The sequence below is a fragment of the Aspergillus udagawae genome (assembly GCF_001078395.1).
Source record: "Aspergillus udagawae IFM 46973 DNA, scaffold_4, whole genome shotgun sequence".
Lineage (NCBI taxonomy): Eukaryota > Fungi > Ascomycota > Eurotiomycetes > Eurotiales > Aspergillaceae > Aspergillus > Aspergillus udagawae.
The window spans coordinates 2701882-2728357 of NW_025091267.1; the positions used below are offsets into that span (position 1 = coordinate 2701882).

Genomic DNA, 26476 nt, shown 5'->3' on the forward strand with positions numbered 1-26476 from the left:
TCAATTGCTGCGGCAACAACCCATACCCTTCCCGTTGTCGATTTTGACCTTACTTTTGCTATCTGTTGTCGCATGCACTTCTCATCCGCCTTGTGTCTTTCAAGCATCCCCGATGATCGGATTCAAAGGGTCCGGAAATAGTTGCGCACCATTATCGAGGACTTCTCGCTAATTTGTGGTTCAATGGCAATAGCCCACGCCAATTGACCTGAAGAACAGTCCTTCTGGTCATTCAGTTGCCATCTCGGAACGTCGTGTGGCGGCGACATGTTGAGCTCCCACCAGAGCCTCCCGAGAGAGATCATACGAAGCCAAGATAGAAGTGCTAGGGCTCACTCGGGCGAACTAAGGAAATTATGAGCAAGTTGTTGAAATGCAGTCGAGAATGAATCTGTTAGACACAATTCCCTGAGGGGTTGTGGATAACCCCAGATTGGATCTCTATTCTTACTTGCAAGAGAAGAGAATTAAGGAACATGCGTTATGCAAATCCAAACGACAACTCATCGTTGTGAAATGGTCCGTCTACCTTTTAGATCAGCAAGATACGGTTCCTTTGTACTTGCTGATAGGTTCTGATAATCCCTTGTATTAATAGGGGCCTTGCCGGGATTAGCAAAAGTTCAAAGAGGAAGCGTAGAAGCACCTGCAGCCATCCCAGGAAGGGTATCCCATATTAGCCACTGCACTGCGGCTCAGGCGTCTTGTTATATCTCAAGTCTCGTATAGAAGCTGCAGGCCGATAATGCAAGAGCATCCACTATTAGTGATTGGTGCTCATAATTCGCTCATCCGCCAATGGTGTACGCTACATAGGAACCTGTGGATGGCATTGACTGAAAAATGACTCAAGTATATGCCTACCCTCGTCTGACAGGACACTGGAGCTGAGATATGCTTGACGAGTGACGACATTGAAATATCGCTCTAGAGTATGCAGCATGCATGCGGCAGACATGCAAGTTGCTCGGCAAAACAGTATGTTTTGGGGATAACGGATCCGACTTACTCTCCTCCGCGTCTGAACTTCTACTGTACCTTTGATACCGTCATTCTAGTACCTAAGGTACTCCGTAACTAAGGTACCATACCTAGGTAGGTAAGGTAATGAATGGCTCGTGCTGACTCTCGTTCCACCAACCAGATCCGGGGCTAGCCTGACCAGGTTAAGCTTCTTCGGAAGGCCATTTTAAATGCAAATGGAGCAATAGAAGCTTGTTACCAAGGCATTGATGCAGGAAATTACACTCAGAGGTGAAATTTATCAATTCGTAGGACACATGGGTACTGCAACTAAGGATGTGCAGTACTTAGCTACCTTTGGTAGATACTGTTTCATCTTTGCAATATGGGAGTATTAATAAAACTAAATAGGCACACTAAATGGTACCTTATAGACCATTGAACTGTGAAAGTGGCTTGATCCATGGTTCCCGGTGTGATATTCTTGGTGTGTCCCAGATTTTATTCAGTATGGTTCGTGATTTACTCCGTACCAGAGGGTTAGCCCTTGAGTGGACTCATAATTACTCCGTACAGGGCACCTACAGATGAGGGGATTACACAGACGAATGATACAGAGGTTGTCTATTATTCTGGTTAAGTTTAAAAAGTCCAGTCTGGGCAGGTTTTAGCCTTCAACATAGCCTATAACATGTACCTTTACTGAAGTAGTAGTACAATCACAAACGCTTATTTTCAGTCCTGAAACTATGGTGGCTGTGGCTGTGGCTTACACTTCGTAATTACGGAGTACGACATTCTTTATGAAATACTGAGTGGTTTACAGCATAATATAACCTTACCACATGGCAGTAATAAGATGTTATCTTTTTGAACTAATCGTAGATATTCGTATCTGCGGGTAGCTCGAACAGGAAGAGCACATGGTTCCCGTTCATTGTCTCTCCCTAATGATGTCGTGATATTGATACAGTCTGGACAAAATGGATTGATGAGCATGAAGAAAGTGTATTATTGCGAGTCTCTTGACAAGATGTGTTTAAATCATACGCTTCCCATAACACGTCCACAGGCTGAGCTGAGCCATTCTCGCACCCACTCAGTGCTACCTGCTGTTGCTGCAACATCCATGATTCACCTGCCTGGAGTAGCGGTCAACGATAGTAGGTAAGCCAGGCATTTACCTGTCGGGCATAGTATGGCCAGGTTGGCGGTCGTGGTACGTGGAAAATGTGGACTTTCCTACAGTCCCGGCATGGCAAGCCAGGAAATCCACTGATCCTAGCTCAACCTTCCATAGTTGTGCACCAGAGCCGAACTCTGATCCCTGGACAGTTTATTTGGAGGAATTAATGGGAAGAGGCTTGTTCTTCCGTCCCATTCTACTTCGCGTCTCAATCACGCCGTCGTTTCTTCTCGCCGAAGCTACTATTGCCCCAAGTTAGGGTCTAGCATAGCGAAGAAAATCTTGGAGCGTGCATATCAGCACATTCCTGAGGGACTGTCTCATTATAGATTAGGCAAGAAGCATCTGTTAACGAAGAGACTCCACGCAAGTTCTGAGAAGAGATTGAAATTCTTTGCAGCAGCTTGCACGTTGCATGAGACGTATAACTAGAAGCAACCCGCCGTCAGCGTTCGCCGAGTTGCTTCAGGTCTTGACAGGTCCTTCATGCGGCTACTATCAATCCCTTTAGTTGAACAGTCCGAGCAATGTCCCTGGCAGCAATAGCAGTCCGAGATTTCAACACATACTCCATAAAAGTATCGCTACTGGGCGCTCTGTGGCATCTAGGAAGGTTGATTAGGGGCAGATACATGGGTATTCGCCGTCATCGATGGCTTTCTGTCCCCTGGCATTACTTTGAACGCATCGAACCAGCTGACAGAATCCTGCTATGCGACTTAGTCAACTGGGAGCTAGTCCTGTTCATCACGCACTGATAGATCCAGATATTTCACTTGCACATATGTCTCCTAATGTTGCAGGCAGTCTTCATTATGTCAAGGGCGCTTCTTTTCTTCGTTGAGCAATGCGCCTACGTTCCTTCTACTTCTCCTGAGTCTAGAGTTTAGCCAAATATTGGAAGTCTTCTAGGCTTATACAGTGGTCAAAATAGTTCTACATGGTCAACTTGCCCATGCGGCAGTGAGATGACCGAAAAGAATAGTAGTTTTTTAAGACCATCCTAGATGAGCTGACTACATGTGCCCCTCACCACTGGCTCCCTTTAGCATTGCACAATTCGTTGCTTTCAACCAACAATAATATAACTCCGTATACTGGCGTCAAATTGGTGTGATTAGACCAGTTTATCCCACTCATTCTGATTGGGTTTGAAAATCCCTCGTTTCAACCTGCACCTTCTGAACGGCCGCCATTCCAATGTGCTTACAGCTTGATGATGCGCCAAGGAGACAGCATGGCTTTGATAGCTGCCAGATGTTGGAAAGTGGAAAAGCGCAGTGATTGCAGCATGGACTGGGTCCATCTTGCCGGAGCTTGACGATTGCTTAATGCTCGAGGGTATAAGCGGGAACTGGCTCTTGTACGAGTCGTCTATTGGGTCGGTTGTTTCAGCTTAGGAGCATAACAACGATGTGCAAAATATCTGGTTACCGCTTCGTGCAATAATACCATTTATTTGAGTATCTCTCACTCCCTTTCAATCTTCGTAGCTGCTGTGTGCTGATCCCACGGAGCCAAAATTTTCGCAGCGCAACTAAAACAGGAGACATGCATGATTGGAATGACTGAGGAGATGATGACGGATATCCTAGGTTAACTTTGTACACAGATCGCTCATGATCAGATCACGAAGTCATGCACACGAGAATATGGGCTCCTTGGGCGTTGTTGATCAAAACTCTCTTTGACTTCAAGAACAGCCAGAGGAAAGAGGTTTCAATCAACACTGGGATCCATTGGCTGATTATCTTCACCTTTGATGCAAGTTTAGGGGCTAATTTTCGCGGGGAAATTCATGATCTGTCAGACCTTGTTTGATTAGATAGAAAGGAGCTAGCTTTCTACTCCGTGGCTTACCCTTGAATTAAAGGACAAAGGCCTTTGTGGATAATATTTCCAAATCTCCTTGCGAATGGGACAGCTGTTCATTCGCTCATTGACCTCCATACAACGGGGAACAATTTGATATCCATCAGTAAAAGTAGAAATTAGAATTCTTTGCTGTTCCAACCTCTCATGCGTCTTGAATTTTCCAGAGAATTTGACCTTTCAGGTGATGTTAGTGGAGAAGACAAAGCTTTTGAGAGTGTCCAAGAGGGGCAGAACTACCCGCCACAGCTTGCTAGCTGGTGATGCTAATTGACACTTGAGAGCATCTAATGATCGAATTGTCCCAGAGCAGAACCACTCAAGCCACCAGATCCTGTTACTGAGGTGCGGGGGCAATTAATAATAATATTAACAAAAGATCAAATCACATACAGTATGCATGAGCAGGGAGAATGCACAGCCTCAATTTTGTTACCTGCTATTGCCTCTTTCTGGTAAACACAACGTCACCTCAGAGCATTATTATTATTGTTGCGTGAGATCAACGATAATCAGCATTCTGGCACCAAGCATGGACTGATTAAGAATGGGGAACTAGCGTCATCCTACTGACCTTCCAAAAGGGAAGGGAAAGCATGCTCGATGATGTTTATTATACTCGGTACATTTCGCTGTTTGTAAGTATAAAGATAGGTTATGGTGGTGTGAATTCACACTCAATTCAATCCATCATTATTGCTATTACTCCAATTAGATTATATTCTAGTAAACCATTTTGCAAGAGGCATTTGAAAGATAGTCATATCTCTAATTTGAAGGTAATAGATAAATAAATTCGGGCCCATGAATGTTAAATATTCATGGTTGCAGTAGACACCAATTCCGCTTGATTCCAGGTCTTTTTTTCATGGTGAGGCGGGGTCTCGTGGAAATAGCATATTGTCAGGTATTGGTAATCATGAACTTTTTCTGCGCCACATTTCCGTATGTGGCTTAGTAATACTACCTACCCTGTACGGAGTACACAGTTTCAAGCTTGAGATACTGACTGCCCTCGGGCTCCGAATCGCTCTGTATATTTCTATGCCATTCGCCGTCTAGTATGTTATATATATCATCTGCTAAGACTTGATTAACACAAATGACTAAATCAGGACACGCATATGATAATGGTTAGGTATCTGCCGCCATCAATAACAGCTGTAGCTTTCAGATTCCATCGTACCGAGGTAACAAGGTCATCTCATGTGTGAACCTACCTAAGGTATTGTTAGATATCATTATTCGCGGATACATAATCATCACCATTACACTTGTCTAAGGTACGACAGGCATGCAAACCTACCTAGGTAGGTACCTAGCCTTTAAGCACTGCGAAATGCAAACAGAGGCAGCGGAACCTGGATCAGCATTCAATACAGTTAAGGTAGGTACTCGCGTACTGTCCTGTACCTTAATCCTAGGTATTAGGTAAGGTAGGTACCGGCTGCTCCGTAATTTTGCTCGGTATTGCTTTGTAAAGGGACCCATTGTCAGCTGGATATCCAATGCTTACAGATGTTGGGTGGTTTGCCTCATATCTCATCCAAGTCTAACTGCAGGTAGTACAGCGCGTAGAAAATGGCCTTTGACTCGTTTAAATTCCGTAAAACATAATAATGAAGATGATAGAGGCCTATCGAATTTAAAAGGAGTATTTTTAAGCAAATTGGTACTGGCTGTTTCTTGTTGGAGACTTCCATGACCTTGTAGGAACCGCACCCACCCAGCTGTCTCCCTCTTACTGCGACGTAGCACCGCCCACTGCTGCTACTGCACTATTTCAACCTCTCCTCCCCGTAGGCAACGCCGTTCCACTTTTCCCCTGTGTAATTTTGCTACACCGTCTTCTTTCTCCTTTAATATTGCTAGGCAAAACACTCATATATATCTACAGAGTCGCTTATTTTCTTTCACTGTCTCATCGGGGCATTTCGTGCTTAGTTGCGCGGTGCCTGTCTTCCTTTCCTTTTTTCATTACTTTCTCTTTTCGTTTACCTCTCTGTTTTTGGAGGTTCTTTTGTCGAACTCGCCCGGCCTCCACTACAAAAAGTCACTTTCGTCACATTTCCGTTTTTTACACTTTCTCTGTAGACTGTCGCCTCAGGCCACCACAGGCCACCGCACTTTTTTCTCCCTCTCGCACCGCCCCCCTTCTCCTCCCTCCTTCTCTTTCTATCTACCTACATTCAAATCTCATATCTTCCAAAGTTTTGAACTTTGGCATCTTCAGCTTCGTGCTGTAGGCGCCTGTCCTCCCACTTGCAGCGGGGGCGACTTTTGTTCCTATTGTCCTCCGTTCGCATATAGCCACTCCCTTCACTGCACATGACTCCGCAATCTGCTTCACCTGTACCTTCCGCAGTCTCGTCCGCCGCAGCATCACAAACGTCGAATGACCCTCGAGATGGAGAGTCTCAGGTAACACGAGCTCTAGCGGGCATGAATCTGTCCGCCGCGAACGGGGATGTGCTCTCCGTACATCCCCAGCCCGTAAAGGCCACAACTTCAAGATCTACCATGGCAAATCGCCTCACCCGCATGTTCTCAAATACTGGAAAGACGACCTCAAAAGATCCCAAAGAAAGCAGAGAACCAGACTCCGCTCGAGATTCCTCGGATAGCAGTCCGGAAAGCATAAAGGCTCCTACAAATGGCAGTCCAGCGCCATCTAGACCCACATCAAGACCTTCATCTCGAGCTCCCTCGCGACAGACGTCGACGAAAGGTGACAGCGAAAAAGAAAAGAAGACGAAGACTGCAAATGGAAAGGACCAAAGGGAAGGTTCTATCGTCCACAAGCGATTTGAAATGTTTCCAGATGGCACACACTGTCATCATCTCAAAAGTGCAAGACGGCAGGAGAAGCTGACCGATCTTCTGCGAGACATGCTGGGTGGTGGTAGCAAAAAAAAGGACGACCACGTGGATGACCAGCAACTGTCACTAATGTCTACTTGGATCGACCAATTCAAGACTGAGCGTGACAAACTGGCCGCCGACAAGAAGGGGGGCCCCAACGCCACGGCCTCTCTCGTTGATAAATATGGCAAATGCCAAGAGATTGTTGGACGTGGCGCCTTTGGCATTGTCCGGATCTCTCACAAAGTGGACCCGAAGGACTCTAGAGTTGAGCAGCTCTATGCTGTCAAAGAATTTCGCCGTCGCCCGCAGGAGACCGCCAAGAAATACCAGAAACGCTTGACCTCTGAATTCTGCATTTCCTCGTCCCTCCGTCACCCTAACGTGATTCACACCCTCGATCTGTTACAGGATGCCAAAGGCGACTATTGTGAGGTCATGGAATACTGTGCCGGCGGAGACCTCTACACACTCGTGTTGGCCGCTGGCAAACTGGAAGTTGCCGAGGCCGATTGTTTCTTCAAACAGCTCATGCGAGGTGTAGAATACATGCACGAAATGGGCGTCGCTCATCGTGACCTCAAGCCGGAGAATCTTCTCCTGACTACTCACGGTGCACTCAAGATTACAGACTTCGGGAATGGTGAGTGTTTCCGTATGGCGTGGGAGAAGGAAGCGCACATGACTGCAGGTCTCTGCGGCTCTGCTCCATACATTGCGCCTGAGGAATATGTGGAAAAGGAATTCGATCCAAGGGCTGTTGATGTCTGGGCGACAGGCGTCATCTACATGGCTATGAGGACAGGAAGGCATCTGTGGAGAGTTGCCCGCAAGGATGAGGATGAATTTTACCAGCGTTATCTGGAAGGTCGCAGGCATGAGGATGGTTATGCTCCCATTGAAACTCTGCATCGGGTAAGAGCTCATCGAGGTTGCCTCAAAGGGTCATCAGCGCTTACACTTTCTCAGGCCCGTTGTCGCAATGTGATCTATTCCATCCTTGACCCCAACCCCTCTCGCCGTATCAACGCCTCGCAGGTCCTCAAATCTGAGTGGGTCCGCGAGATCAAGCTGTGTAAGGCGGGCGAGGAAGGGTTCTGATGAATAGCTGGTGTGTTATCTGATCCGTGCGGGTTAAATGGCGGATTTTTGCATATCTGGGGAGGTATTGTCTCAGCCATCTTACGTCGTATTTGCTTGGCTTGTCCTCCCTTCGCAAATGTGCCGCACAATTGCCTCACTGTGTCCATATGAAAAACATGGCGGTTCATGTTTTACCCGTTCCAGGCGGTTGTCCTCCTTTGACTAGATCTGTAGAAGGAGGTGTCTTTGTTTTCCTTTCCGGCGCATATATTTGTTTTGCTCTTTCCTTGCTACTAGCTTATGGGCTTAGTTTCATCGTCATGAATTGATGCCATTGCAACGAACCGTCATGACCATTGAGCTTATCCTCATTTCTTACTTGGATACTCTCTCTTCTTCCCCACTGATGGGCTCTGATACCGGCTCTACAAAGTTTAATGGCTTCCTCATGTCGACTGCCTCTTGATTCGGCTGACAAAGCATTCTACAGGCCGGCTTATCTCTTGCATCTTTCTTCCCTTCTTTCGACCTTTGCACATTCTCTATTTCCTCTCCTGCGCCTTTCATATGTCTTTCTCTTTTCCGGGGCATTATGACTGGGAATCTTTACGGGGTTTTGCATGAACTCAGCGCGCGTTACTCGTGCATTGATTTTACCCCGCCTTACCAAAGCGCGGTTTGGCTTTTTCAAATTATTCATTTACTTTTTTTCAACAAATCTGTATTCCTATAATGAGGTATACTGGGAGGCAGGCTGGTTAAGCAGGTCTTGTTTATACTCACCCGGTTATGTACACTATGTTATCCAGGTCTCTATTTTTTTTATAGAATGAACGCTGCAAAGCATTCGTCATGCAAATGAGGAGTACGATTGTCCTTTTCCATACCTCAACCCATATTCATTGTCTGTTGATCTGTGCTCAACTATACGACATGGCATCATGCCATTTTGGAAGGCATATTTAGACGGTAAACGTGTAGCGGTATGTGCAAAAAATCCTCTCCCTGTTCATTCTTATCCCAGTGCTGAAATCTTGGGTCTTCACTTCGGAAACAAATGACTTTGTCGCTATCTGATTTCGGCGGTCGTTCGTCGCTAGGATCACCAGGGCATTGCAAACTTTGGTTCCCCTTGACCACCCAGGGCTTCTTGAGTCTTGAATGCGACGTCCCCTGCGGCATTGTCTCAAGACGAAGATATTGAGGTGGTTGACCCTTACTTTACTATGGCAACATGGTGCGCTTCCGGTTGTGGTCTGTAATGCCATCTCACGAAACGCATTCAACAGTCCAGACTTTGCTGACTTGGTTGTCTTCGCTTCCTTACGTCGTGGTCTTACCAGCAGGAAATTTTTCGATAGACCTAGAAATTGTAATTACATGAATATCAAGTGCCTAACGTGACAAGCTCTGTGAGTTCAGATGAGCAATCTACACACATATCATGGCTTCCCTACACCCAATTTGGGTTCGTCCGCATGTGCCATGGTACGAAGAAAGCAAAGACGGGTGGTATAGAATCTATCGTGGAGTCATGAACGGTCTCCAATAGATTGTGCTGTGCTACTTGCTAATCCTCAACCAGCTCATCCAGCAAGTCCACCGGACTTTTGAGTTGGAATATGGCATCCACATAATCTTTGCCCATCATGCACTGGCCCATATTGAGTCTGATCTTCCGGTTGACATCATTTTCAAATCGTTGGGAGGCTTCCTCTTTGATGACATGACGTACACGGAAAATTCCTCCAGTACCTTACTGTTCCATACCGTCGGATCCGTTACCGATAGAAACCGCCATGAAGTAATGTACCACAACAGCTGTGGCTAACTCGACTATGACTTCCGTAAGAAACAGGCATCCGTATTTCGTCAGGTAACATAAATACCCACAGCCACACACAGCCACCTGGAACGGTGCCAAAGCCATCATCATCGTCCCGCATTTGGGCATCTTATCCAGGTTCAGCCCTGCGACGATCGTCCTTCGCTGCTCCGTAAACACTGTGCAATCGTAATATTGGCACTCGAAACTCTTAGTATTTTTCCTTCTTGCGTCAACAAGCACTCTTTGCGAATCCTACTTCTGTCCTCTATTCCTTACTTCTTACTCGGTTCTCTACTCTCGCTCGCTTCCTGTTCGCCGTTTCTGCCTGCACCGCAGCAATCATGTCTTGGGCAGGTTCGCGATTCCATCTCTCTTCGAGTATTTTTTTTTTTGGCTCAACACACACTGACGTTTGCGTTGCTGTGTAGGGTTCAAGAAGAATGTCAACCGTGCGACAACGCAGGTAATGATGAAAACAGGTATGATTTCCCGCAACTCTGCGAAACAGGCTGCAGAGCTTCCGCAGAGAACAAAGCGTCGTGGTAAATCACATCGACTTACATCTGACCTTCAATCCTTACAGGACATGTTGAGAGAACGAATGACCGGGACTATGAAATCGAGGAGCGGTATGAGCTGGTTCGGATATGCGTGTTTGAAATCAGCTACTGATCAACATTTTGTTTGCCAGACGATATCGGACTATGGAGGCTGCAGCAAATCGACTGCAGAAGGAAGCGAAGGGATATCTGGATTCGTTACGAGGTGAGTCAATTATTTGAAACACTACCGTTCATATGGCGGGGCTTTGTGCTGACCGAGACACGCTCGCTAGCAATGACGGCTTCTCAAATGCGCATTGCGGAGACGATTGATGCATTTTACGGCGAGGCAGGTACTCGGGATGGTGTGAGCAGAAGCTACAAGCAAGCTGTGGAGGATTTGGATGCCGAGACGATCAAAGCATTGGACGGGCCGTACAGGTACGACTGTGGATGATCATACTTGCCGAAGACAATCACTGACAATAGTTGATTCGCTTGACAGAACAACCGTACTGGACCCCATTTCGCGATTCTGTGCGTACTTTCCGGATATCAACGAGTGCATTAAGAAGCGAAACCACAAATTGCTGGACTACGACGCTATGAGAGCGAAAGTGAAGAAGTTGGTCGAGAAGCCAGACAAGGATGCCACCAAGCTGCCCCGCGCGGAGAAGGAGACCGAGATGGCCAAGCAAGCGTACGAGCAGCTTAACGAACAGCTGTTCACGGAACTTCCACAGCTCATCGATCTACGGGTGCCGTACTTGGACCCCAGTTTCGAAGCCTTGGTCAAGATTCAACTACGTTTTTGCGCCGAAGCGTATTCGCGCATGGCTCAGGTGCAGCAATATCTCGACGCCGAGACAAGAGACCAATACGCCCGCGGCGACTTGGATAACAGGGTAGAAGAAGTTCTGCAAGAGATCCGGGACCTGAGTATAGCGGGAACCGTATGATAGGTTATATCGGCGGTCCGTTTATGTCTTTCCTCTTCATACTCGTTGCCATTTTTGCGCTTTGCAGGCCTGTTCGCACCTGCGTTTCTATTTTCATGCATATTCTTACTCTTCTATCCCACCTGCTGGGCTATGCAAAATTAGTATACACTATATTTACCAGTCAATCCCGTGCGATGGTATTCTGTGTATGCTCTGATTGCCTCCATTTTCAGAATTGTGAATTTGTTAGTCAAGGCTTTCCACAATGGGAACGCCCTGGAATCAAATACGATGCGCGAACGGGAAAGGTGCTCACAAGATGGGTATCTGTCTAGGAATCGTAATATCGTACTGCACAGAGCGGGGAACTCCGCCATGGATATTTCTGAGTCGATGAAAACATCAGTCATCGTTTGATTCTCGATAGAGCTCATCTGCCAGAATGTCCAAGACTGAGACCGCAGCTGCACGGACTGCAGCCAGTTCGGAGGCGTTCATTTCAGTCAGGACATAGTCCGCAACATCATTTCGGGTTCGCGTCGAAGGACGGCCAATGCCCACGCCTACACGCAGAATGGACAGGCCAGCATTTGCTCCTTGCGCCGTCTGCCCTGTCCGCGCTGGATACAGGCCCTTGCCGCGCAAACTCTCCATGACACTGATCAAACCACGATGACCGCGCAGACTTGCTTTCTCAGGCCCGCCCCTTTTCACCCTTACTTTGCCCAACGGTGCTTCGAGCTCATCATGCAAGATTACCAACGTCGGTCGGAAACTCTTCAGCGAGCGGGGATCAACGCCCCGAAGCTGCCATTCGGCATTCGCAGCAGATGCATCGCCGAAGTTCGCGGGCAAAGCGACGTCCCCTTGGCGGACTACTCGCCCTAATACCTCGGATTGTGTTGTGGATAACCAGCTACTTAGCTGTCGGACCAACTTTGGCCCGGATTCGTTCATGTACGATGGGCTGTACCATGTTTTGTAGAAGATGGGACCGGCTGATGGCTGTCTGGAGGATACCAGAGGGACTCGCGTGGGGAGGAGGGGGACAAGCGCATCGAGGAGGATATGCCCGGCGCTGTGCCGCGTTTGACGGTACGGGCGCATATTGCCTAGTGAGGCGATGAACAGGAACCGGCGGGGGGTTTTGAGCACTGGGCCTTCGGCTGCCATTGCGATGCAGGTGAGCCGGGTTCATACAATTATGGTTGGCGGTGTGGCTATTGGTATTTGTGAAGGCTTCAGAATAATTGATTTTGCAGGTTCGCAGTAAGATGCTAAGTTGGGTAGGCTTTCTTCCAGAAGATCAGGTGGGGAGCAATAATTGAAGGATAATTTTTGTCAATATGTAGCTCAAAAGAGAACCAAATCAGGTAGCTCAATGAGGGAACCAGGAGCTGAAATGCATATGTTCTTTACTGCTTATTGGACATGAAAGGAGATTTCCCTGTGGAGCGGGAGATCGCCATCACAACTGTGGGGACCTTCACAATAAAAGAGGTACATGTTCTGTAGACACGTGGAAGGATTTTGAATTCATGAACGTCTCACGGTTGATGTCGATAGTCATAGAAAAGATCAATGGGTCCTATTCTCCGTCAAGGAAAGATGTTCAGGCGACTGTCTGACTCGGTCGACCTAGGGTGGTTGACTCAAAATAGTTCTTGATCTCCCACATGCGGATTACTGATTGTAGTGCATCTGAGCGTTTTATCTATAGATTAGTCGCGTATACGTGCTTCCGAGAGTAGGTGAGATGCCTGCCACCTTCGGCCGAAAAGCCGCTTTGACAGAATAGTGTTTCGCCCGTACATTATCTACAGAGAAGGCACAGGCATCTGGACAATCAAGAAGAAACTATACGCGCACATGAAAAAAGCCATCCAAAACCCATTTTTGAGAGCTGAACTCCATGCAAACCCAATAATGCAACCAGACATGTAACAAAGGTATAAAACCGAATGAGAGCAGGCTACAGCTGGAACTTGGTACGCTGTTTCTCCATGCCTCCCTTCCACTCCCACTCCTGTCCGCTAGCACGTTGAATTCCCTTGTCAACCCGCCGCAGCTTGAAGTTGATTGCGGGGCCAAGCTCTTGAAGACCGGCGCGAATGCCTTCCACGCCCTTAATTTCCTTGCCGTCTGTGCCAATGACACTCTTCTCGGTCTCGCGCTTCTCGCGGAACACATAACGATGACGCCGGAGGAATAGGTAGTCTCTTTGGTTGTGAATTGTGACGACCTGACGTCCTTCCAGGTCCGGTTGTGGTGGGAACATATTCCGAAAGAGATGGGCTGTAAGTAGACCTAGAGGAGTACGGAAGTTGTTGAGGATCAGTTCCGGCCAGTGCTCGGTGGCATTTCCATGTCCCGGAAGCTTTTTGCCTTCAATCCATCTGCTGATAGTGAAATGGAAAGTGGGTCCCTGAGGTAGGTGGACAATCGTCAGACCGGAGGGTCGTTTCTGATCCTCCTGGAGAACCACGACGGCGGTATAGTTCCGATTCGATGCGAAGGAAGCAATTTCGCGGATGGAGAACTTGTGGGAGTAGCGATGGGCTGTACGACGGATATAAACGCTGTTAGGAAACAGATTGGTAAGGGATTTGGCCTCATCATGGAGGGTAGAGTTGAGCGAGGTAGTGATGAGGATCTTGGGCGTCGGAGGAGGCTCTGAAGTGAACAATGTCGGGAATTTAGCGGCGAGAGCCTCTGGCGCTAGGTTGAGGTTCGTACTCCGAGTCGACTGGCTCGGACTGGTTGCTCGTTCTGTAGCAGACGGAAGGGAGGACTTTTTGCGTCCGCGATTATCATCCTTCTTAGCCTTCCCATCTCCGCCTTCTTCGTCGCTGTCGGAGTCGCCGTCCTCTTCGGAGTCGCTGGTGGCTAGCATACTGTCGACATCATCTTCGGAGTCGTCCGACCCCAACTCACTATCTTCCAATGGTCGGTTAAGTTCGTCTTCCTCCTCTTTCTTCTGTCGCTTGATGCGCTCGACATCAACACTGAGGCCGAGCGCATCTTCAACGTCACTATCGGCCTCATCCCAGACACGTTTCCGATCCAGAGTCAGCGGAATATTCCGTTTGAGACGCTCCTCTTTCAATTTCGGGTTTTTGGCTTCCTCCTTTTTTATTCCAAATCGTTCTGCTCGTCGCTCTGAGTCCTTGGCCCGCTTGCGCTTGACATGAAGCATTTGACGCCTTAATTTGTTCGCGGGCTTATAATCCAGAGCAGCGCTCGGGGGAGGCTTCGATTGCGACTTTTTGGAACCCATCTTGACCCCGAAATGAGAAACAGCCCAACCTTGTAGATGTTGCTATACCAGGTCCGATGCGGAAGAGAAGCAAATAATCAGAATAATTTTGACGGACAAATGTTTCGCCGGCGGACTTTGGACCAAATAGCCCAGAATTGCCTATTGCGGCAACGCCATTCGACCCTTGGAAACCGAGTAAAATAAGGGGAAAAAATCAAGGGAAAAAGGAAATTTTCGTTTTTTCTGACTCACATTCGTTTCACCTCTGTTTACCCTTTCCCCTTGTCTTTCATTACTGTCGGTTCCTCAGGTTCGTTGGTTCTGGGGGTCGACTCACGTGGTGGATGACTCAATTGCCATTTCTTCGACTCTTTCTTCCCCGCCAAATTCCTCTCTGTAGCCCCGCCAGAAGCTTTTTCCACACCACCGCCGCGCTCAAGGCTGTCCAGGCTTCCAAGAAGAATCAGCTCACGATGGCGACCGTAAACACGAAGACCGGCAAGGCCGTTGACCGCGCGGTCTTGGACTCAATGCTCCGGCGCCGGCTTTTCTACACCCCGTCTTTCGAGATCTACGGAGGTGTTTCCGGTCTTTACGACTACGGTCCCCCCGGTACAGCCCTGCTGAACAACATTGTTGATCTGTGGCGCAAACATTTCGTGCTGGAGGAAGACATGCTGGAAGTGGACTGCACCATGCTCACTCCGCATGAGATTCTGAAGACCAGCGGACACGTCGACAAGTTCGCCGATTGGATGTGCAAGGACCCAAAGACTGGAGAAATCTTCCGCGCGGATCACTTGGTAGAGGAAGTTCTCGAGGCTCGCTTGAAGGGCGACAAAGAGGCGCGTGGTCAGAAGGTGGTCGTGGACGAGGAAAAGGAAGCAAAGAAGAAGAAGAAGGCAAAGGACGCAAAGGCCGTCAAGCTTGACGATGCCCTCGTCAAGGAATACGAGGAGATTTTGGCACAGATTGACAACTTCGATGGTCCTCAATTGGAAGAGATCATCGCCAAATACGACATCAGAAACCCGACGACCGATGGCAACCTCCTTCCTCCCGTCGCTTTCAACCTCATGTTTCAGACCTCAATTGGCCCTAGCAGCAACATGCCGGGTTACCTGCGGCCCGAAACCGCTCAGGGTCAGTTCCTGAACTTCCAGAAGCTGCTGGAGTTCAATCAACAATCCATGCCTTTCGCATCGGCCTCCATCGGCAAGTCTTTCCGTAACGAGATTTCGCCTCGCGCGGGTCTGTTGCGCGTGCGTGAGTTCCTCATGGCCGAGATTGAACATTTCGTGGATCCCGAGGGTGGCAAGAAGCATCACCGCTTTGAGGAAGTTAAGAATATTGAAATGTCTTTCCTCAACCGTAACGTCCAGCTCTCTGGAAGCACGAAGACTGAGAAGATGACCATCGGTAAGGCGGTTGAGACTGGTATGGTCGACAATGAGACACTTGGATACTTCATTGCCCGTATCCAGCTGTTCCTTCTCAAGCTCGGCGTGGACCCGAACAAGCTCCGCTTCCGTCAGCACATGGCTAACGAGATGGCTCACTACGCCGCTGATTGCTGGGATGCGGAATTGCAGACCAGCTACGGATGGATTGAATGTGTTGGCTGCGCTGATCGGAGTGCCTACGACTTGACAGTGCACAAGAACAAGACCGGTGCACCTCTTGTTGTTCGCGAGCCCCGGGCCGAGCCTTTGAAGGTCGAGGAGTGGCAGGTTGATTTGGACAAGAAGAAGTTCGGACCTCGTTTCAAGAAGGATGGCAAGGCCGTCGCTGCTGCCGTCGAGTCCCTCTCTCAGGAGCTCCGTGAGAAGTTGGCCATCGATCTGGAGAAGAATGGCAAGATCGAGGTGGATGTGGACGGTGTTGGCTCTGGTAAGGTGGAGCTCGACCAGGACATTGTCAAGATCGAGAAACGCACCCGCGTGGAGAACGTTCGCGAGTACACACCCAATGTCATTGAGCCTTCGTTTGGCATTGGTAGAATCCTGTACAGCATGATTGAGCATGTTTACTGGGCCCGTGAAGAGGATGAAGCCCGTGGTGTACGTATCGCTACACTCTGGAAGTGCGTTTGACACTATGCTAATCTTGCATCTAGGTTCTCTCCTTCCCCCCCGTGATCGCTCCCACCAAGGTTCTGATTGTTCCTCTCTCGACACACGCATCCTTCCGCCCCCTTCTGCAGCAGCTGATGACCAAGTTGCGACGCATGGGTATCTCCAATCGCGTCGACGACTCCTCCGCCAGTATCGGTAAGCGCTACGCGCGTAATGACGAACTGGGCACACCTTTCGGGATCACGGTTGACTTCCAGTCAGTGAAGGACAACACCTTCACTTTGCGTGACCGTGACACAACCAAGCAGGTGCGTGCCAGTGAGGATGAGATTTTGCAGGCGATCCGGTCCCTGGTGGATGGTGAGAAGACATGGGAAGATATTCGCAAGGAACTTCCTGAATTTACTGGCCAGGAGGTTAATTAGAGCCGTGGAGCGTGGTCCATGTAGAGGGGAATTTAAGAAGATAACATGATGAATAAATACCAACATCTCACTCATCTCACTTGCAATGGTTACTATTTGCGACAATATTTAAGACTCTCGAATGAGCGTCGTAGTACAATCCAAAATACTGAGCCCAGGGTAGATACTCGTACAGTCGTCCTCGTAGTACCCTGATATTTTTGCCAAGAATCCGGGGCGGAAAGTGAGCCAACGCCCTCGTCATTGCGGCACTTCAGTTGGCCAACTTACGCAGACAGCGCGCTCTCCCCTTCAATTTCACCTCACCTCCATCGCTATTTGGTCATTTTGCTTCTTCACAATTCACAGCTGTAGTTGGTGTCTTTTTTAGTTACATAGCCGGACGGCCACTCAGTCCTTCCCTATGGCACCAACTATTCCCTCGGCCAAGTTGACTCTCTCTTGTCCCCTCTTCGCGGCCGATTTCGATCCGCGCAACCCTGGCTTTTTGCTCGTTGGAGGCGGTGGAGGTGAAGGACGCAGCGGTGTTGGAAATAAAATTGCAAGTTCTCTCTATACTCCACTGCTAGAGTCTTGCGATCCTCTCAGATGGGGATGTTGATTCTTGAACCCCCAAGCATTGCGCTAACTTTGAGAGCCGGCGTGGAACACAGGCGCTCTTGGACACTTCAAAACGCAGCGAAATCTCGGAGGTAGTTGATATCGAACTCTCGCGCGACGAGGACTCAGTTACTTCACTAGCTGCCGCACATGCGAGCGATGGGTCGGTCATTGCTCTGGCCGGTATCAACAGCTCCGTGGCCGAGCAGAAGAGAAACAACAATCAACATCTGAGATCCTTCCAGATCGACTATCCCCCGCGAAAAAGAAGATCGGCGAGCACTTCCGGAGAAGAAGCAGAGACACCCAAAGAGAATCCCACTCCAGGAAAGACTACAGCACTAGCGCGCGTGTCATTGTTTCGGACAAAGGAGTCCAAGGAATCCAAGGCCGGCGCCGATACCTATCAGAGGATATTGCGACTATCCCCATGGAAAGATGCAGACGCTCCCCGAGTAGCTGCCATTGCGACCGGGCTTGCTCCTTCGGGGGAAATTGTATTTTTCAAAGTCACTCCTACGCCGACCGAGGCTGATGTTATTGGGAGGATTCGCCTGAACGGCGAGGAGGAAGCTGAGGATGTGGACATTATCGATCTGGAGGACGATGGGAAGTACAAGGTGGCCTACACCAACGGGAATGACATTTTTATTTGTGAAATATCATCACAGACAAGGTCAAACACCTCTCCAGACGTGCAGTGCGTGTACAGCACACCTCTGCCCGAAAAGGGGCCGAGGACAAGGCCTAAATTCCGAGCACTGCGCTTCCTCTCCTGCACAACGCTGTTGCTCCTTCAGAACGCACCAAACCGAAACGGTTGCGAGCTTTTGATTCTAAATTTGCGCCCTTCGTCGAAAGATAAGCCTTCCGGGTTCATTGTAAAGCGCAAGAAGCTGCGCAAATCAATCAAGATCGGGCTAGGTCTGGACACTTGCGGTTTAGGAACGAACCCAGACGGCCATCAGCAGACCATTATTGCGGTGTCTGGTAGCGACCAGTCTATCGAAGTCTTGACAGTTGAGTTCAGTCCAAGAAAGGGCCATGGTAAACTCCGGCCGTATACAACCCTACGAGACGTCCACCCGTTCTCGATGACCAAGACCTGTTTCTCGAACTTCATCCCCCCAACGCACCCCGTCACGCCAGAGACCCCTCCTCAATATGTCAAGCTGGCCTCGATCAGTATGGGCAATACGGTCGTCGTGCACACCTTCCCGCTTGCCCCATCACCGCCCTCCAGCCGCACCCCGCGGTACGTCCTGGTCATGCCCGGCGAGTCGGAGGTTTGGACCAACTTCGCCAGCGGCTTTGCGGCCCTGCTCTCCATTATCACCGTCTGTGTCCTCCTCCAGGCCTTCACGGAGATCAGAGGCCTCATGCCCCCGTACCTCGGGGCCTCCGAGTGGCTGCCCCCGGATATCCGCGCGGCCATTGCGCGCCCGTACCACCCCCTCCCACCTCACCCACTCCCAACCGCATCCGCGCTCTCTGCCCTCACCGATTCTCCGAAGCAGACTCTCCGAGATATCCTTCATGCCCGTCACGCCGTCGGCGGTAACGATGCCGATGCAGCCCCGGACGCTGACGCAACAACCCCAGCTAACTCCGTCTTGGTCCGATGTCTTCCTGGGTCCAACAACATCTACATCGAGAGCTCCGATGCTCACTCCTCCCGCTCGTCCACGTCATCTCCTGAAGAGGTAGAAGAGCAGCCATCCCGGTCCTGGGATGACCTCAACGAGGACGAGCGTTCTGCCTGGAAGCAACGCTTGATCGATGCTGGATACTGGGCTCTCGAAGAAGGGGAGACGATCCTCAAAGGTGTATTGTTCGGCGAATGTTCTGCCTTTCTGGGAAATCAAGTGCAAGCTAAGCTTCTTTCTTAGTGTGGATGAAGATCAAGGGATTGATGATCATATTTGGCATGGCGCAAGATCATGAGCTGTGATATCACGTATATTATGAAATGTTCGAGTTTGACACATGACGGTTAATATCTGTACATCATTTGGATGGTTGAATCTAAGGCACAAAAATTGCCGTAGAAATCGAGCAGTACCAATTTCAGTCCTACCTTCACCTGGAAATTCTCCCACATGTGTCTTGGTTAGATGCGACACTCATTATTCTCGAAATGCATACTATATCCATCTATGGATGAGAGAACTCGCTTGATATCAACAGAAATTTTCATCATCACTCATGGATCAGAAGCATAGAACATGCATGTAGTGAAATACACATGCGCAACAAAGAGCAATCGTAGCCAGCGTCTCAAACAACCAATGTGTCCTGTTCCCAATTCATTTTTTCTCTTCTCTCACATCACTGATCCATCAGCTGGCAGACGAAAGAACGTTTCCCTACGCTGTTTCCCTTTCGTCAACATCGGAAGAGACCAACATTCGCGCTGCGTCGTACAAGAGGCTGGCGGCATAGTCAACAATAAAACTCACTCAAGTTAAGTCAATACAGCGAAATCAACGAGATGGCATGCGACCCAGCGGAGTAGAAAGGAGGACGGATGGCTTTGACAACGAATACCAAACGAGAACGCCGAGTAATACGCCAGGCCTGCAATGGAAAAAATGACGCTCTGCAGCTCGGATATCACACGTTACTCTGATGAGCAATGCAGGTCGTAAGGGAGTATCAGAATCAAGCTGGAGCGTGTAAATGCGACCCATATGTGCGCAAGACAAGATCTAACGGGTAAATTGTAAAGCGAAAACAAAAAGCGCGAATGCTTTACACGTGCCAGCGCGAGTCAAGCTGACACATTGGATTGCGCGAAGAACCAGTCACTGTCCGCTGTTCTTCTTCCAACGAAGAAGTTCGGCTAGGCTTGCCAGACTGCAACCTGTCTTGAGGAAGTCATGGTCCAAGAGTTCGTCGGCGGTAGCACGGCTGTTGACATCGACACAGAGGCAGACACTGAGGAAGGATTTGAGCTCCCTACTCAGCTTTTCGGGCTTCTTTAAGCGAGGGGTTCCGTTCGTGGCGATCAGGTACAACGCCTTCAATGGTTCCTCGTTCAGATAAGGGGGCTCGGACTCAATCATCTCAATGGCCATGATTCCCAATGACCAACAGTCAACTTTGGGCCCGTACTCCTTTTGCTTGACGACCTCCGGTGCCATCCAGTAAGGAGTACCGACCATTGTTGCACGCTTGCTCTTTGATTCGGTAAGTTTGGCGCAGAAACCGAAATCAGCTGGAAGAGTCAAGTCAGTTAGTCTAGGCAAGATCCAATGTTCTGAAAGGCAGACTTACTAATCTTGACATGACCAGCGCGATCCAGAAGGACGTTATCACTCTTGATATCACGATGGATGATGTTCTGTCCATGAAGGTGGGCCAGACCCTTGCAAGTCTGGGTAACAGTCAGCATCGAAACAACCCGGTGCAAAATCTTTATGCAATATAAGTCATGGACATACCTCCGCGCAGATTGTCGCAATTTGATCTTCCTGAATAACAGGGTTGTTGTCGATAACATCCGTGAGGGCGCCTCCCTCCATGAACTCCATCACAACCCACAGCTCGTTACTCTGTTCCTGCAAGAATGAATCCAGGAAGTTGACGATGTTCGCATGCTGACTGTCCTTCATAACGATAATCTCATTGACGATGAGCTCTTTGCGGGGCTGGCTGCGCAGGTCCATCTGTTTGATAGCAACCTGACACCGTGGGCCATATTGCCGGTAGAGCTCCCGTGCGACAGGGGAGACAGCGTGCTCCTTAACACGCGCGACATACACCGAACCTGACGCTCCTTGTCCAATTTTTCGTTGCTTGCTGTATGACTCGTTCGGATTATCCTTGGAGACCACGGACCTCAGCCGATCCATGACTTCATTTTCAGACATTGCCGACATGCGGACCTCCTTGTGGCGTGGTTCAGCCTTCTTGGTCAGTGCAGCTTCGGCCTGACGAACACTGTCCGGAACGTTGCCTTTTTGTGTCGTCTGCTTGTTCGCAATATTCAGTGGTTTCACAGCTTGCACAGGCGCGGGAAGCTTGGATGGAGGGGGGCCATGCGCCGCTTTGGTGCCATTGCTTTGGGCGCGAGCGGCCTGAGAACGTGGATCGTTTGGAGCATAACGAGCGTTGGGGGAATTCTTTGCGCTGCCATTGCTGGAAGTAGTGGGAGGAGCGGGTGCTGGGCGCTGAGCAGTCAATTGACGAGAAGGATCTTGACGAGTCGAGCCAGGGGCTTGCGGTGCGGGACGGCTTGGCTTGTAGCGATCGGCCATGGAGGAGTCGCCGCCATAGCCGCCAAGCTCCTGCTTGGCCAGGGGAACACGACCCTTAGGGATAGAGGCGTTGTACGCTTCTTGATCAAGTCTGTTATGTTCATCATCGCGTTGACGAGCCCGGCGGGTCTCGTCTTCGACACGTCGACGCTCCTGTTCTGCCATCTCCTTCATTCTCTCGAGCTGCTGCTGCTGATCCAAAGCACGATCAGACTCCGCCCTCTGCGAAGGTGACGAATTTGCCGAGCGACTCGTTTGGGAGTGTCCGTTGTCCAAACGCTGAGCAGGGCCAGGCGGCGGCGGCCTCGGGGGTGCAATGGAGCTGCCCACCGAGTTGTTGCTGTAGGGCTTCGACTGCTGACTGGACGGAGGACCGGCCAATCCAGCGTAGTACTGCGGGTTCTGTTCGCGCATCTTGATATCGGAATAGAACTCTAGAACCTCAATCACCGCCTGGGGGTTCTTCTTGTAGTCTTCCTTGGTGATGGCCGACGCGGTCAGCAGCTTCTCCCACTCCGGGGGTAAGCCCACAAAGGCGCCGGTTTGCGGATCAAAGCCGACATGGACACGGTGGCTGAAATTTGTCGGGTTGCTCACACCTCCCATGCCAGGGCAACGCTCGTAAATTTTGTCTATCCAGTCGTAAATTTCATCGTCACTCTTAACTTCGCAGGTAATGGTTTTGGTGGGCACGTCGCGAGTGATCAAGGCGGTCTTGGAAGCGGCATCCTTTGCATTGGCCAAACGAATGATCTCAAAAGCCATCCGAGTGTCCTCGGAACGCGACACGCTGGTGACAGTGTTGAGCGGGATGGAGAGGACCACCTTCCCAGTCTCATTCTTCAGGAAATCGAGCCGGAACTCGCGCAGAATGAGGTATCTCTGATTCCAAGTAGCCAAAAACTTGTCTTCTTTGCAGCGGACATAGCCCTCTTTCACGACGGCAACGCCCCCCTGGCCGGACTGGTTTGTTTTGGTCTGTGAGAGGGCCGGACTGCTGGTGTTAGGAAATAGTGACAGGTTGGCAGATCCAGGAGTATTTGGAGAATTGAGACTCATTTGACTGAATGATGTGGCCACGCCGGAGGGATTCGAAGGGAGTGTGAGTTTTGGACGGTCGGTAGGGGGGCGCGGAGCGGGCCCGGGGTTCATGAATTGGTCGGCGGAATACATACTGCGACAGAGGTCAGTCAAATTTCTGGAATTGAGACCGATCAGATCCCAAAAATGGTATGCACCGCATGGTCAGATAAAGAAGGGCTCAACCTACATGGCAGTTGACGAGATGCTGTAAAGGACAATAGGAATGCGGAAACCCTAAGGAGGGGTGATTTGGCCTCAGGGGTTCCCGTTGACCAAAAGGGCGAGACGAGGGAAATCCACACGCAACGGGAACAGACGCTACAATGCTTCCCTAGAAACAGCAGAATAAGTGATGTGAGCAAGACGCAGCGACACCAGTATTGCCTGCATACAAGACCCGAACGATTCTGCCAAAAAAGGGTGGAATGAACCCCCACTTCGAGAAACTCGTCCAGGGGCAGTGATCCTTCAGCAAAGAGCCGCGCAGGGGTTGGAGGACAGACAGACGAGCCAGCGAGGATTGTCCGAAATAGAAGTATGCAAGAAATTGCCGCTGTTGGCTTCGGAGACAACCGTACCTTGTTCCCTTTCCGCCTCTGACCGGCAGAGCCCTCGCGTGGGCGAGGAAGCTCCAAGTGGGAGTGCCGCTTAAATCTGGGGACGGGACGCGGTGAGGGCTTAGTGAGCCAAGGCTGGGACTAGTATTGCAATTTTGCAAGCTGTTTGAAGGTTTGGTAACAAGAGACGCAATGAATTAGAGACGGTAGAATCTCACAGCGACGGCGAAGAGAATAGGAAAAAAAGTTTTAGAAGATGCTTTACTGGTGGGGAGGAAAAGAAGGAGACGAGGGAGTAGTGAGAGAGAGGGAGAAGGAGAGCGACAGGGAGGAAGAAGAGAGAGAGTGGGGAAGACAGGAACAAGGAGGTGTTAATAATATTGATAGGAAAGGGATTAATACTTGGCTGCTAAGTAGTCAGATGTTGGAAGTAGGAGTAGCAGTATCTAGTAGTGAAGTTTCATCTTGCAACAATATCGATCTACTTATGGAGTAGCGAACCAAGAATCAACATGTTAACTATCTGTTGATTTTCTCTGGCTTCTAGAATGCTTGTATAGGATGCAAGGCTGCCATGGTTCAACATCCGGGTACCTCCAGTACCTCCCATTGTTGCTACTCCTCCTCTGGCTGTAACAGAAATCTACTCAGTATGAGTAATCTTCGTCAACGCTAAATATCTCTAAGACTATCTGAGATAATTACCATTGTCTCCATAGTAATAGAGTGGAAATCGAGGATTAGATGGATGGATTCGAGATGAAGTCCCGGTCAACTCCACGAGGGCGGGACACTGGCTGCTTGAGGCTCGACAAGGTACAGTAATTAACATCTGAGCCATATCTAGTAATAATAGAGACCTTTTGCATCCATAATAATATGTTGCAACAACTCATTATTGTATTATAATGGGTACAAAAGGTCTCTAATGATGGTACCTTATTTATTTATCATCAGTTCATCATTACCAGTGGTAGCATTATTATTTCCATTCCTTTTGTTGTTAGTTTAATGGTTGCATTGGATTGTTTGAATGAAACCAGTCATAGTTTATTTGGCTCTAGACTCGTAGCACAGCAGAGAACTTGTTTCTAGAATGGTTTATTGTGCTGCTCTTTCTAGATACTGTTCACAGTTGATCTTCAGCATTGTAGCATTGATAATGGATTGACAGGATCCCCCCACCAGATGCAATGTCGCAGACAAGTGAGTAGTAGTAGTAATGAGTCTACGGAGTACGGAGGTACTCCACCGATGGTCTCGAACTCTCTTCCGGTTCCAGTGCGAAACTACCTAGACTACTCCATAAACCGTGCCCAAAGTCGAGCCGAGTTCTGGACCCACAGGTCATAGTCAGGAGTATCCAGAGATTCGCATTAATATTCATAGATCGGCCCACTCCGCTGTTGCAACTGAACCACGCTGGCAGAATTTGTATGCCAGATAAACAATTATTATGACTTCATTTATGATGGATCAGGAAATTACGAAAACCCTTTATATTCGGTCCGTACGAACCGAGCAGCTGCCTACATATTTACTCATACTCACTGGAGATGAACAGCGAAGGATATATATAGATCAGTGCTCCTCTCCAAACGGGTGATTGAACTTCAGCAGTCCATTCAGTCCTCCCACCCAGCCATCATGCGCTTCAGCGCCTGTGAACTTCCGCATCACGCATGGCACGCCGCCATGCCACTCGTTCTTGCCATGCCGCATCTCCTCATTCCACACGCGAGCTTCTGTGCCCACCGTCATCCCCTGCCCCAAATTGACCCCGTCAATGCTGACCTCTAGCTCCCGCCCACGATTTTTCTCACTCAGTCGAAGGGTGATTGGCGTACTCGAGGGCAGAACCAGAGGACGGAAGCTGAGGCTCCGGGCACAAATAGGCGTCAAAAGCACCGCCGGTACCAGGGGATGGACAATGCTCCCCCCACTGCTTAAGCTGTATGCCGTACTGCCAGTAGGCGTTGAGATTATCATCCCGTCTGCCACTGCTTCCGTCAGGAACCGGCCTCCGACGTATACATCAACCACAGCTAGATGCGGCTCCTTGCCGCGATGAAGAAGCACTTCATTCATGACATACACACCCTGGGTACCCAGATGATCCTGTGCGACAGGGGTTTTTCCATGTACTTGAATTGGTTTGCCATCAACTGTGAAGAGCCCGACCTTTAGACGGTTCCGCATCAAGATTCGAGCCCCCCTGGACGAACCCATTAATTTCCCACGAACCGAAGACCATCCCGTTGGCCCTGACCCATCTTCCATCTGGCCCTCTAGGATCGATGCCCGGTCTCCGACACCCGCCCCAGACATGAATACTTCACGAAAAGCTCGCTTGTATTCGGCAAATTTCCATTCGCTTAGAAACCCCAGCGTTCCCATACTGAATGACAACATGGGAGGTACATTAACGCACGTGGCGAACAGGGAAGATGCTCGTAGGATTGTCCCATCTCCCCCAAGGGTGACCGTCATGTCCACTTTATCATGTAATGCGGATAGGTCATTATCTAGAAATGTTGAGTAGACCGGGAAAGGAAGCGAAGAGTGAATTTCCTCGGCGGTCTTTCGTTCTAGAATGATGGCAATTGATGGATAGGTCGACCTTGTGTGGCTAGACTCTCCAGAAATTGTGTTAGTAAAGGCTCTTCCCAAGATACATCATTCATCTAGTGTTCCATACGCAGCAAATTCAACCAGCGATTCCGTCACCGCTGGGGCACAATCTTTCTTGACAACGAGAATATTTCTCGGAGGCTCTGGCCACCGAAGCGTAAGCAGATCGCCTTCTCGAGATTCTGGTAGAGGTCAGCGATCTTCAACCGGCATGCCCGAACCAACGGTACGAAGTGGCGCGCACCTTCATATTTGGGTATGATACGTTGCGGTAGCGTTCGGATATCTCTGATCTCTTGCAGATACGAAG

General features: G+C 49.4%; 8 protein-coding genes across 8 annotated transcripts; 4 read left to right on the forward strand and 4 right to left on the reverse strand.

The window, feature by feature from the left end:
- Nucleotides 1-6349: 6349 nt before the first annotated feature.
- Aud_006324 (serine/threonine protein kinase SAT4) lies at nucleotides 6350-7984 on the forward strand (the record flags this gene model as incomplete). The annotated part of the gene is made up of 2 exons (XM_043291225.1): nucleotides 6350-7798; nucleotides 7853-7984. The coding sequence occupies 2 exons, from the start codon at nucleotides 6350-6352 to the stop codon at nucleotides 7982-7984; spliced, it is 1581 nt and encodes a 526-aa protein (XP_043147160.1).
- Nucleotides 7985-10135: 2151 nt separating this feature from the next.
- Nucleotides 10136-11295, forward strand: Aud_006325 (amphiphysin-like protein RVS161; the record flags this gene model as incomplete). The annotated part of the gene is made up of 6 exons (XM_043291226.1): nucleotides 10136-10148; nucleotides 10223-10273; nucleotides 10378-10423; nucleotides 10486-10559; nucleotides 10630-10777; nucleotides 10842-11295. 6 exons carry the CDS (start codon nucleotides 10136-10138, stop codon nucleotides 11293-11295), a joined length of 786 nt encoding a protein of 261 aa, XP_043147161.1.
- A 384-nt stretch (nucleotides 11296-11679) lies between these two features.
- Nucleotides 11680-12450, reverse strand: Aud_006326 (aminoacyl-tRNA hydrolase; the record flags this gene model as incomplete). Its single annotated transcript, XM_043291227.1, has 1 exon — nucleotides 11680-12450. One exon carries the CDS (start codon nucleotides 12448-12450, stop codon nucleotides 11680-11682), a length of 771 nt encoding a protein of 256 aa, XP_043147162.1.
- Nucleotides 12451-13249: 799 nt separating this feature from the next.
- On the reverse strand, nucleotides 13250-14554 carry Aud_006327 (rRNA-binding ribosome biosynthesis protein RPF1; the record flags this gene model as incomplete). Its single annotated transcript, XM_043291228.1, has 1 exon — nucleotides 13250-14554. One exon carries the CDS (start codon nucleotides 14552-14554, stop codon nucleotides 13250-13252), a length of 1305 nt encoding a protein of 434 aa, XP_043147163.1.
- A 455-nt stretch (nucleotides 14555-15009) lies between these two features.
- Aud_006328 (glycine--tRNA ligase) lies at nucleotides 15010-17036 on the forward strand (the record flags this gene model as incomplete). Its single annotated transcript, XM_043291229.1, has 2 exons — nucleotides 15010-16596; nucleotides 16653-17036. 2 exons carry the CDS (start codon nucleotides 15010-15012, stop codon nucleotides 17034-17036), a joined length of 1971 nt encoding a protein of 656 aa, XP_043147164.1.
- Nucleotides 17037-17439: 403 nt separating this feature from the next.
- Nucleotides 17440-19525, forward strand: Aud_006329 (uncharacterized protein; the record flags this gene model as incomplete). Its single annotated transcript, XM_043291230.1, has 2 exons — nucleotides 17440-17562; nucleotides 17690-19525. 2 exons carry the CDS (start codon nucleotides 17440-17442, stop codon nucleotides 19523-19525), a joined length of 1959 nt encoding a protein of 652 aa, XP_043147165.1.
- A 915-nt stretch (nucleotides 19526-20440) lies between these two features.
- Nucleotides 20441-23068, reverse strand: Aud_006330 (serine/threonine protein kinase CLA4; the record flags this gene model as incomplete). Its single annotated transcript, XM_043291231.1, has 3 exons — nucleotides 20441-20853; nucleotides 20913-21012; nucleotides 21080-23068. 3 exons carry the CDS (start codon nucleotides 23066-23068, stop codon nucleotides 20441-20443), a joined length of 2502 nt encoding a protein of 833 aa, XP_043147166.1.
- Nucleotides 23069-25116: 2048 nt separating this feature from the next.
- Nucleotides 25117-25932, reverse strand: Aud_006331 (NADH kinase POS5; the record flags this gene model as incomplete). The annotated part of the gene is made up of 1 exon (XM_043291232.1): nucleotides 25117-25932. One exon carries the CDS (start codon nucleotides 25930-25932, stop codon nucleotides 25117-25119), a length of 816 nt encoding a protein of 271 aa, XP_043147167.1.
- Between the last annotated feature and the right edge of the window lie 544 nt (nucleotides 25933-26476).